General features: G+C 40.5%; 1 protein-coding gene across 2 annotated transcripts in view; it reads right to left on the bottom strand.

Annotated features, from left to right (window-relative positions):
• The window catches only part of mtrex (Mtr4 exosome RNA helicase), a 203,363-nt gene that overhangs the window by 62,090 nt on the left and 128,140 nt on the right, over nucleotides 1-13,133 (bottom strand). For both annotated transcript variants that reach the window (XM_067985926.1, XM_067985936.1), the window contains exons 20-23: nucleotides 10,129-10,239; nucleotides 9,708-9,896; nucleotides 7,467-7,630; nucleotides 4,684-4,789 (exon numbers count right to left, since the gene is read on the bottom strand). In XM_067985926.1, coding sequence (XP_067842027.1) covers nucleotides 4,684-4,789; nucleotides 7,467-7,630; nucleotides 9,708-9,896; nucleotides 10,129-10,239 — 570 coding nt within the window. The remainder of the gene's footprint in view (nucleotides 1-4,683; nucleotides 4,790-7,466; nucleotides 7,631-9,707; nucleotides 9,897-10,128; nucleotides 10,240-13,133) is intronic.

Genomic DNA, 13,133 nt, shown 5'->3' with positions numbered 1-13,133 from the left:
TCCTTAGTCTTTCCTCACAACTAAAGCCTCTGATCCCTGGTATCATCTTAGTGAACCTCTTCTGCACTCTCTCCAAAGCCTTAACATCCTTCCTAAAGCAGGACGCCCAAAATTTGACACAATATTCTAACTGGGGCCTAATCAGTCATTTAAGTTTAGCATTTTCTCCTTGCTTTGGTACTCTATGCCCCCATTTAGAAAACACAGGATCCCATTTATTTTACAGCTTTATCAACTTGTCTTCCCTGAACGCCTAAGTACCTTTCTCTCCTCTACTCCATTTAAAGTTTTACCATTTAGTGCATATGACCTCTCCTTATTCTTCCTCCCAAAGGTACACTTCACATTTCTCCACATTAAATTTCATCTTACATTTGTCTGCCCACCATACTAAACTATATCCTCCTGAAGTTGTTGCGAGAGAGAGAAAGAAAAAAAATGATCCCAACAATGACCCCTGGGAGACATCACTGTTTATATCCGTCCAATCCAAAAAATCCATTAACTACTACTTTCTGTCCTTCAATCAACTTCCAAACCACACTGCTGCAGTCTGTTTAATAATGCATGCATAATTTTTCTAGTAAGCCTCCTCTGTGGCACCTTAAGAAAATCCATATACACAACATCCACTGCATTTCCTTCATCAATACACTCTGTACTCTCTTATTTGCCAAAGAGCTCTCTTAAATTTGATAGGCATGATTTGCCTTTTAGAAATCTGGGCTGCCTTTCCTGAATTAACCTACGTGTCTGAGTGAGCAGTAATTTTGTGCCATATTATGGTCTTTAGAAGATTACAAACTATCAGTTAGTTTAACTGGTCTACAATTACATGGTTTATCCCTTTTCAAAAGAGGTGTGACAATGACAACCCTCCATTCCTCTGGCACAATTTCCATGTCCAAAGTTGTTTGAAAAAAATTGTGGTCAGGCCCTTTGCTACCCTTCTCTGACATCCCTCAGTATTCTCGGATGCATGCCATCAGGGCATTTTCTACTTTCAAGTTTTACCAACTTTTTCAGTACTACATCCTTATCTTCATTTATCCTATCTAACTGATCCACCTCCTCTCCTCTTGTACCCTTTCATTCCCCTTACCACAGTCTTCTATGAAAACCAAGGCCAAGTACTCATTTAGTAACTCCGCTATTCCTTCATCCTCCACAAGATGTTTTCCCTTTTCTTCTCTAATCAGCCACTTTCAACTTAATTTTTTTTTAACGTGTTTATTAAAGGCAGTGGGAATTATGATGACCACGCTATCACATGACTCTATTTTGTCCTTTTTTCTCCCCCTTTGAGCACCTCATTTTGTTCCACTCCTCTCGCCTCTCCCTTAAAAGCCTTGCTCTTGACCGCTCACCAATGCCTCAAAATTTAAAATGATCGTCCGTGTGTTCAAATCTCTCTCTGGCCTCACCCCACTCTATTTCTGTGACCTCCTCCAGGCATACAACCCTCCAGAAGCTCAGTGTTCCTCCAACCCTCGTCTCGTGCATGCCCCACTCTTTTTGCCCCACCATTGGCGGCTGTGCCTTCAGCCGTCTAGGCCCTAAGCCCTAAAAGCTTCCGCTTCTCTCACCTCCTTTAAGACCCTCCCTTAAAACATACCTTTTTGACCAAGCTTTTAGTCACCACTTGTGATGTCTCCTTCTGTTGCTTAATGTCAATTTTCATCTGATTACGCTCCTGTGAAGTGCCATGCGACGTTTTCCAACGTTAAAGCCGCTATATAAACGCAAGTTGTTGTCCGTAACTTTTTGACGGCGAGCATGTTTACGTACAAAAATAATTGTTTGCAAAACAAAAAACCCAAAAGGGGCAAAAGTCATATTTTGAAAATGACAAAAATTTCAGTACTAGAAACGTTGTCCTCTGATATGTGATATTAAACACATATGCGTTTAAAGAGTACTTTTTGCTGTATATATTGGGTCATAAAGCAGAACTGGAGAACTATACTCCAGAGTTTATGTTAACTCACCATGTTCTTTAAATAAACTGAAAGTATTTTACTTTGATTTCACTGCTAATACATTTTTCTAAGAATTAAACCAGAAGATGCTACAAAAGGCCAACCATTTTGGTGGGAATATAACGGTTTGAACAATTTCAAAAAGGTCAAACATAATTTGCTATAGGCAATTTCATCTGTTTAACAGTGTCCCAAATACATGTTTTCAAACAAAACAAAGAAAACTGGCAAAAGTTCTCAGTTTAGACAACCACTTAACAAATTGACAGCAAACAAATTCTTAAATTCAAGCTTTTTTTTGGGTCAGCATTTTGAAAAGGAAACAGAAGTACCGCACAAAGATTTTTAGAAAACTTTCCTAATATTGTCCTATTTTGAGACACTGAGATTTTAAGCCAGCATTTTGTTAATCAACGCAGCAGCAGAAAAAGCCATTAGAAGTATCTTTTCTTTGATATTCTTCCAATCTGAAATGGGGGCACGATGCCAAACTTCTGTGCTCATTTTATGCTTCATTAAAGGAGTTTCACATCTGGTACAAAATGGCCTAATATGTTCTTCACTTCTGTTTATTTCAAACTACTTTCCACTTAAACTAGTGTAAAAGGATTTTGGCATAAAACAGGTAAAGGAAAGCATTTTGTAACTCAGCATAGTTGAAGGATCTTGCATTATGCAATTTTTTGCATCACATGGAACTAAAAATACTCAATGTACTTTTTCCTTTCATTATCACCCTGCCTATATAATATTCATCTTGTACTTTTTTTTTAATGTCATCCAGCAATGAGAAAATATGCTTAAAATACTAATGTTATCACTCCTGTTTGATAAAGCATAATTCAAATCACATCAGTCTTTGTAGAACTAGCTTCACTATGGAGGTGTTGATTTTTAACCAGTACATCCAGATACTCGATTTTCTTATGTGAAAATGTTCAAACCCACACTAACAAGAACATTAATATTATTGGAGGGTTTCTTTTCTTTTAAGGCGGCAGTTCAGAAATAAAACTTAATTTAAAGGATGCTTTGGGGTCACGCAACCACAATCACCCTACATTTACATAACTTCTCTTACAAAGACAAATATCCCAAAACTCTTTACAAGGGTCTGGTGCTACATCACCACAAGCAACTGTTTAAGAGGACAAATGAAAATTCTGCACCCCATTTACCATTGGAGTCCCTCATACCTGGTACCTGCCAAAGAGGATGTGGGCAGCTTGGGAGCCGTATACATATTATCTGAACCTGCCCCATGATTCAACTTTGAAATGAACTAATGATACCCCCTGTATCTTTGACAGGACACATTCCTCAAGACTTCAGTCTCTTGCCTGGAATACCGTGAACAGCTCATACACATAGGATGCCCGTGGCCCCATAAACCTTGTGGCTTTTTCATTCAAGAAGAGCTTTTTCATTGGGCAGTTGTACCTTTGCACACTTAGCAACTGCTCCACTTACTATTTCTATACATTTCCTTTAAACTTAAATAAACTAAATATTTTCAACTATTGAGTGGGATAATGACATTTAAAAACACAGACTTACAATATACATCAATATTCAAATATGCTGAGTGCAAGTTTTTTTTGTACACTTGCACTCAGCAAGTTTACAAATACAGCTGTATAGTGAAGTATATTGCATTACATAATCATAGGAATGCATTGTGGTCATTTTACACATTTCCAGTTAAGATGTAAACTAGAATACTGGCTTATTCAAACAGCCACACTAACTGAATCAACAATCAACTCAACGCTGCCCAAGTTTTGCATATTTACTAGAAATACCATCTCCTGGTTCACATTCAAGCTGGCCACTTGTACTTGTTGGGAAAAAATATGCTACACAATCTTAGAAGGGTACATTTTATGTCAGAGACCGTTGCAAATTTTCCAGAAATTTATTCATACTATTCTCTAAAGTTGGACAATCAACAGGTTTATTTTAGTTTGTTCAGCTGATCCTTGATGGCAAACAGGAAGTGTTCATTTTATTTTTGCCATGTCACAAAATCACGAAGAATTTCTGAACTGTCAACCTTTAAAATATATTACCACAATTTAGAAATAAATCAAGTCCCCCCAACTGCTGAGTTGGAAAATATATGCTCCCATGTGGAACTGAGCCAACAGACTTGGAAGGGTCCAGGTTTGTTCCATGATCCTTGCTGAGCTAACAGATCTTAACCAGGGCAGCTGCAAGGGTCTCATTGTCTTTGACGTAAGCAAGGGAAAAATCAGTCAATAACCCTGCTCCTGATCACTATCCAGTAAAATCCCCTGTAAAGTGCTCGTGTATGCAGAGGATTGGACTCAGCTGTTACCTTATACCCTCTCCTGCAGTTAATAGCCTTCTGACACTCATCGTCTTGGCTCACACAAGGAAAACAGCTATTATGGTGGGCAAAGTACTGGAGGCTAATCAACGTCAGCCCAGCATGAAGATTACCTTCAAGAGCAGGGGAAACCATAATAAAAGTGAAAAGACATTTCTCAAATAAACTGGTGATATTTTCAGATATGAAAAAGAAACTTCTAGATTTGAAGATAAGATTTAGTTTCTGTATTTATAGACACAGAGAAAAAAATGAAAATTGTGCCAAATTTTCTATCATATGACTATTACATCAAGAGAATCACTTCACTACGCGTTTTTTTTAAAAAGGAGAAAGGCCAATAAGTGTACTTACCTTCTCTTGAAATACAAAACAGCTAAGTAAAGCTGTAGCCTGCTCAGCTGCCAGATCATTGAAGATCCCATTAAACATCATTTCTGTCAGAAGCAGTTCATCCGCACTGCAAGGGAAACAAAGGATTTTGTTAATACCAATCAAAGAAAATGCAAATGGCCACTTTGTATACTTCATGCATTACTGCACACCTGTGTTGCATTGTCTATAACAAATTGAATTTACTAGAACTCATGTCTAAAAATGAGAACAAGGTGAAAAAGCGGTTAAAAACACCATACAGGATCCAAGGTTATAAATAGGGGTACAGAATGCAAAAGCAGAGGTAATGCTAAACCAATACAAATCATTGGTTGGGCTACAGTTGGAATAATGTATCCAGAGTGACAGCACTTTGTCTACCCCAAAGGGTGCTGAGTCGTTGAGTATATTCATGACTGAGATAGATAGATTTTTGGGGTCTCGGGGAATCAAGGGATATGGGGATCAAGCAGGAAAGTGGAGTTGAGGTTGAAGATCAGCCATGATCTTATTGAATGGTGAAGCAGGCTCAATGGGCATCTCCTGCTCTTGATTCTTATGTTCTTAGCACTTGAACAAGTATGAGCTGGTTAAAGAGAGCCAGTATAGATGTGAAGGGTAGGACATGTCAGACTAATCTAATTGCATTTTTTGAGGAGGTAACTAGCATGGTGGCTGGAGGAGTGTCTAGGGATGTTGTTTATATGGACTTCCAGAAGGCATTTGATAAGGTTTCACCTTGAGACATGGGTTGGTAATTGATTAGGAGGTAGGAAACAGAGAATAGGGATAAATGGAAAGCTCTGATTTGCAGGAAGTGACAAGTGGTTTTCCTCATGGATCTGGATTGGGGCCTCAGCATTTCACCATATTTATCAATGACTTGGATGAAGAAAAGGGAGAGGAAGAGAAAGAAAGGAAGAAAAAGAAAGATTTGCATTTACATAGCTTCTTTCACGACCTCAGGGTGTCTCAAAGCGCTTTACAGCCAATGAAGTATTCTTGAAGTGTAGTCACTGTTGTGATGTAGGAAAAGTGGAAGCCAATTTGCGTATAATAAGGTCCCATGATCAGCAATGTGATAATGACGAAATAATTTGTTTTTAGGCTGATAGAGAAATTACACAAGAGGGCACAATCTTAAAATTAGAGCTAGGCCATTTAGAAATGAAATCAGGAAGCACGTTTCCACATAAAGGGTAGCGGTAATCTGGAACTCATGCAAGATGAATTGAAATTTTCATGACTGAGATCGACAGATTGTTGTTAGCTTAGGGTATCAAGGGATATGGATCTAAGGTGAGTAAATGGTATTGAGGAACAAATCAGCCATGATCTAGTAGAATGGCAGAACAGGCTCGAGGGGCTGAATGGCCTACTCCTGTTCCTAGGTTTCGGAAAGCTGTCATGGCCGTGGAGAGTACAGAAGATATTTACTACATGGTTCCAGAACTGAGATCCCAATTATGAGGAGAACTGGAGGTCTTTTCATTAGAATAAAGAAGTTAAGAGGAGACTCAAGTGATCAAAATCATGAGCAGCTTTGATAAGGAAAGCCAGGAAGAACTATTTCCACCGGTCAATGAGTTAACAGATAAATGGTATAAATTTATCACCACAAGAACAAAAGGAGAGTTTAGGAGAATTTTTTTAAACACAGGTTTGTTAGGATATGAAACATTCTATAAAAACAATGGTGGAAATAGAATCCATTATAGCTTTTAAAAGGGAAATGGGTAAATATCTGGAAAATGTGTTTTTTTTAAAAAAAGGGTATGGGAAACAGGAAGGGGAATGGGACTAAGCAGATAGTTCTATCGGAGCTGGCACAGGCACGATGGGCCAAATAGCCTCGTTGATTAAATTCTATAATTCTATCTCAGAGCACTTTACATGAAGGTGGACAAAACTGTGGATGCCAATCAGAAGAGGAAAAGGGCTGAGGTGAGAGACCAAAAGCATGGTCAAGGTTCGCCTTGGGTTTTGAGGAAGTTTGTGAAAGCAAAGAAGCTTTTGGGAAATCTCAAGAGGGGGCTTAATGACCAAAGACCTGCTCTTTCAAGAAATGAGGCACTGGGGCAATTTGCTGGTTTAAGCACTCAATTGGTACCAGGCTGGAGGTGGCGACAACAAACAGTGCCAAAGACTGCACTGAAGGCAGTAACCCCCTGCCCGCGTATTTTTCCAATGCTGGGCATAACATTGTGCACGTAAGCACCTGTGAACATTAAAAAATTATGAACTTAACATTTCAGACTATGGGCCATGATGCTGTTGTCAAACAGCTTTCTCTCAAATAGAAGCCCCAACCATATTTAAGGACTTTTTTGTCTGCAAGTTTAGCACTGGGGAAAGCAGTTTCAGTTTTGCATAGACGCTAGATTGTGTAATGTTAGAGGTTAAAAACGGACTCTGATGTGACGCAAAGTTCTCTTCACTCCAGTTCTGAATTTAGGCAGCGTTAACACTGTAAACATTCAAAACTCTACCAAAGCTTCATGTTGCACTAGTATAGAGTTGCAACTGAAGTTCCTGAAGTTGGTCCATAAATGAAAGGGAAACAGTGTACTTATAATGGAAAGATGCTGCTCTTGGAAATTATGGCAATAATATAAACAGGGGATTATATGGCAATAATATAAACAGGGGAAACAATAATAATAAACAGGGGAAAAGAATGCAATTCAAGATGAATTATCCAAAGTGTTTTCATTAAGTGCAGATTATATAAATTGACATTGCTAGTTTTTGTTATGCCTGACCTGCTTATTTCACAAGCAACTCGTCCTTTCATTTCGATGACATCAGACGAAGTGGCAAAGCCTAATCGCCTGATCACTCGTTTACGGCATTTCAGTTCATCCATCTGCAAAACTGTTCGAGCTTTCTTCAGCTCTCGCTTTGCTGCTTTGATATCTCCAGCAATCTATATATAGATATGAATATTAAATATAGTAATTAAAGTTTAATATGTGGCACAACAGACCCACCTGCCAATCTCAAAGCAAATATGCATCTATAGGTTACAATGTTTTCATTCAAAGTTCAATCAAGCTTTTCACCAATTTACTGAACATATATTTTTGTTTACATTTCAGGTCGATGAACTTTCATCAGAACTGGAACATGTTAGAAATGAACAGCTTTTAAACAAGTGCAGAGCCAGAGAAAAGGAGGAGGGGGACGGAAGGAAAAGAACAAAAGAGAGAGGTCTGTGATAGGATGGAGGGCAGGAGTGATTAAATGACAAAAGTGATGATGGTGCAAGGCAAGGAGGGTGATAATGAGTCAAGTATAGAAACAAGAGATAGGTCCAGAAGAGGTGTAAATAGTTACAGCAGGATAGCAGAGGAGGAGGGAAGTATCTCCCATGTCCCAGGACTGCAGCAGAAAAAAGGCATGTAGACCTGGGGGGTGCAGACCCTGGGTGAAGATCATTGACCTGAAAAATTAACTCTCTTAATTTTCAATGTTTAATGTTTCAAAAGGTATTTGATAAGGTGCCACACGTAAGGTTGTTACACAAGATAAGGGCTCATGGGGTTGGGAGTAATATACGAGCATGGATAAAGGATTAGTTAATGGACAGAAAACAGAGAGTAGGGATAAACAGGTCATTTTCAGGTTGGCAGGCTGTTACTAGTGCGGTGCCGCAGCTATTTACAATCTATATTAATGACTCAGATGAAGGGACCAAGTGTTATGTGTAAAGTATCTAAGTTTGCTGACGATACAAAACTAGGTGGGAAAGTAAGCTGTGAGGAGGACACAAAGAATCTGCAAAGTGATATAGACGGGTTAAGTGAGTGTGCAAGAAAGTGGCAGATGGAGTATAATGTGGGAAAATGTGAACTTGTCACTTTGGCAGGAGGAATAGAAAAACAGAATATTTTTTAAATGGTGAGAAACTATTAAATGTTGGTGTTCAGAAGGATTTGGGTATCCTCGTACACGTAGCACAGAAAGTTAACATGCAGGTACAGCAAGCAATTAAGACAAATGGTATGTTGGCCCTTATTGCAAGAGGGTTGGAGTACAAGAGTAAGGATGTCTTGCTGCAATTGTAAAGGGCTTTGGTAAGACCACACCTGGAGTACTGTGTAGTTTTGGTCACCTTATCGAAGGAAGGCTTTCGAGGCAGTACAACGAAGACTGACTAGATTGATTCCTGGGATAGAGGGTTGTCCTATGAGGAGAAATTGAGTTGAATGGGCCTATACTCTCTGGAGTTTAGAAGAATGAGTGGTGATCTCATTGAAACATACAAGATTCTGAGAGGGCTTGTCAGGGTAGATGATGAGGGGCTGTTTCCCCTGGCTGAAGAGTCTAGAACTAGGGGGCATAGTCTCAGGTTAAGGGGTCGGCCTTTTAGGACAGGGATGAGGAGAAATTTCTTCACCCAGAGGGTTGTGGATCTTCGGAATTCTCTACCCAAGAGGGCTGTGGATGCTCAGTCGTTGAGTATATTCAAGGCTGAGATCGATAGATTTTTGGGAATCAAGGGATATGGGGATCAGGCCAGAAAGTGGAGTTCAGGTCAAAGATCAGCAACGATCTTATTGAATGGCGGAGCAGGCTCGGGGGGGGCCTATTTCTTTATGTTTTTCTCTCCACAGATGCTGCCTGACCTGCATGTTTCCAGCATTTTCTGTTTTTATTTCAGATTTCTAGCATCCACAGTATTTTGCTTTTGTTTTTGATATATTTTTGTTTGATGTAAATTGTAATTTGCTCTGCTGACCCATAACTAGCCCATGTTTCTCAACTGTTATTTTTGAATATATCGATCATTAGCCAGTTTGAAGATAAAATTATTTTTATAAGCACAGACATTGCTAAAAGGAACAGTTGGACACAAATTAACTACTATTTCAATGCTTCCTTAACAAATATGAAGGTGCCAAAGTCTACAGGTGATGTCCATAAGTACCATTTTCACAGTCACTATTAAACAAAATCTTGTTTCCTCATCAACAAGGTGTCACTCAATGTAGATCAGTTACCTGTGCTTTCCTCTCGCAAAGTCTGTAGACAGTTTCCAAATTTGAGTCATTGTGCATAGAATGTGAATACATTCTGTGCTCAAAAGCCTCAATTTTCTGGATTACTTTCTTCAATCCCTGGTCCTTGATTCCCATATCATCAATTGGATCCAATAAAGGTACACCATCAGGAAATCTCTTCTGTACTTCCTAAAACACAAAGCAATGTCAAGAATACACCAGCTGCAAGTTGTTCTGTGACTATGCTATACAGCTATCTGAAAATATATTTCAAATGGAAAAATGTTATCTTTTGCCCACTTTCACCAACATGTCTTGCAATCATTTAAAATTGAATGTGTTTTAGTACGAAACTCAGATAGCTGGTACTGGAACTAGAATCCACAGACTCTCAAAGAAGCAGCTGTATAAAATAATTTACCTGTATCGATTTTAAAACACTTTGCCTATTATCCAGTGGCCTCAGGTCTTTTGGAATATAAAGACGCACACTACTGATAGCTGTTATTAAGTGAAGCATGATCGGAACAACCTGTTCAATAAAAAAAGTAATGAGTAAAACAACATTACATTATAGCGAAGTTCATGAAACATGAAAAAAATTGTTTGATCTATTGGAATTCAATGAATTGGCAAAAGGTATTGGCATAGAGAGAGAGAGATATGCAAGACAGGTGATAGAGGGTAAATATGACATACATAATGAGTCAGATGGATAAAGTATAATAAAGAATCAGAGACAAGTTTAAAAAAAACAAAACACAGTGTACGAGAGCCAGAAAAGGAAACAGTGCATGACAAACAAAAAAACAAAGGACACAGACAGAAAGAAAGAATGCGTTGTGTGGCACTACCAGCGTGCTAAATGGGATAGATTCAGAACAGATCGAGCAGCTCAAAATTGGGCATCCATGAGACACTGTGGGCAATCAGAGCAGCAGAATTGTATTCCAGCACAATCTGTAACCTCATGGCCCGGCATATTCCTCACTCTGCCATTACCAACAAGCCAGGGGATCAACCCTGGTTCAATGAGGAGAGTAGAAGAGCATGCCAGGAGCAGCACCAGGCATACCTAAAAATGAGGTGCTAACCTGATGAAGCTACAACACAGGACTTACATGCATGCTTAACAGCGGAAGCAACATGCTATAGACAAAGCTAAGCGATTTCACAACCAACGGATCAGATCAAAGCTCTGCAGTCCCGCCACATCCAGTCATGAATGGTGGTAGACAATTAAACAACTAACGGGAGGAGGAGGCTCTGTGAACATCCCCATCCTCAATGATGGCAGAGTCCAGCACGAGTGCAAAAGACAAGGCTGCAGCGTTTGCAACCATATTCAGCCAAAAGTGCCGAGTGGATGATCCATCTTGGCCTCCTCCGGATATCCCCAGCACCACAGAAGCCAGTCTTCAGCCAATTCGATTCACTCCACGTGATAAAGAAACGGCTGAGTGCACAGGATACAACAAAGGCTATGGGCCCCAATGACATCCCAGCTGTAGTGCTGAAGTCTTGTGCTCCAGAACTAGCCGCGCCTCTAGCCAAACGGTTCCAGTACAGCTACAACACTGGCATCTACCTGACAATGTGGAAAATTGCCCAGGTATGTACTGTCCACAAAAAGCAGGACAAATCCAATCCAGCCAATTACCGCCACATCAGTCTACTCTCAATCATCAGCAAAGTGATGGAAGATGTCAACAGTGCTATCAAGCGGCACTTACTCACCGATGCTCAGTTTGGGTTCTGCCAGGACCACTTAGCTCCAGACCTCATTACAGCCTTGGACCAAACATAGACAAAAGCGCTGAATTCCAGAGGTGAGGTGAGAGTGACTGCCCAGTGTGGCACCAAGGAACCCTGGTAAAATTGAAGTCAATGGGAATCAGGGGGAAAACCTTCCAGTGGCTGGATTCATACCTAGCACATATGAAGATAGTAGTGGTTGTTGGAGGCCAATCATCTCAGCCCCAGGACATTGCTGCAGGAGTTCCTCAGGGCAGTGTCCTAGGCACAACCATCTTCAGCTGCTTCATCAACGACATTCCCTCCGTCATAAGGTCAGAAATGGGAATGCCCGCTGATGATTGCACAGTGTTCAGTTCCATTCGCAACCCCTCAGATAATGAAGCAGTCCGTGCCAGCATGCAGCAAGACCTGGACAACATCCAGGCTTGGGCTGATAAGTGGCAAGTAACATTCGCGCCAGACAAGTGCCAGGCAATGACCATCTCCAACAAGAGAGTCTAACCACCTTCCCTTGACATTCAACGGCATTACCATCGCCGAATCCCCCACCACCAACATCCTGGGGGTCACTATTGACCAGAAACTTAACTGGACCAGCTACATAAATGCTGTGGCTACGAGAGCAGGTCAGAGGCTGGGTATTCTGCATCGAGTGACTCACTTCCTGACTCCCCAAAGCCTTTCCACTATCTACAAGGTACAAGTCAGGACTGTGATGGAATACTCTCCACTTGCCTGGATGAGTGTAGCTCCAACAACACTCAAGAAGCTCGACACCATCCAGGACAAAGCAGCCTGCTTGATTGGTACCCCATCCCCACACCCTAAACATTCAGTCCCTCCACCACCAGCGCATAGTGGCTGCAGTGTGTACCATCTACAGGATGCACTGCAGCAACTCGCCAAGGCTTCTTCGACAGCACCTCTCAAACCCACAACCTCTACCACCTAGAACGACAAGGGCAGCAGGCACATGGGAACAATACCACCTGCACGCTCCCCTCCAAGTCACACACCATCCCGACTTGGAAATATATTGTCGTCCTTCATCGTCGCTGGGTCAAAATCCTGTAATTCCTTACCTAACAGCACTGTGGGAGAACCTTCACCACACGGACTGCAGCGGTTCAATGCGGCGGCTCACTACCATCTTCTCAAGGGCAATTAGGGATGGGCAATAAATGCTGGCCTTGCCAGTGACACTCACATCCCATGAACGAATGAAAATAAAAGGTATATAGAGTATATGAAAAATGTTATGAATATTCTGTTAAATCCACTTGGGTCTTTGGATGAGAAAGCACAGAGAAAATCACTGCAGAATTAGATAGGAATGGACAATGTGAGTTAAAATGGGGCACAGGGAGCAACTGTTTAATCTCCAGCTAACCATGCAAACTTGGGGCAATGATACAATCCAGCATAGATCTAATATGCAAAGATAGTTGGAGGGTGTCCCTCTCTCTTAGTCTGGTAACTGACATCTTGTGCATTTTTTTTTGCTGTTTCATGCATAAAGCGATGTCCAATAAGTCAAGTGACTGAAGATGCATTCGTAATATCAAAAATAAAACAAGGTAAGCTAATCAGATTAAAAAATAAAGGGAGAAGAAAAAACCATCTGACCACATCGTCACATGTAGTTAAAAATACAATGTGACAATTGAC

The sequence above is a fragment of the Heptranchias perlo genome, chromosome 1, assembly GCF_035084215.1.
Source record: "Heptranchias perlo isolate sHepPer1 chromosome 1, sHepPer1.hap1, whole genome shotgun sequence".
Taxonomy (NCBI): Eukaryota; Metazoa; Chordata; class Chondrichthyes; order Hexanchiformes; family Hexanchidae; genus Heptranchias; species Heptranchias perlo.
The sequence above is the reverse complement of the archived record's forward strand: the minus strand, read 5'-3'. Positions and strand labels throughout refer to the sequence as shown.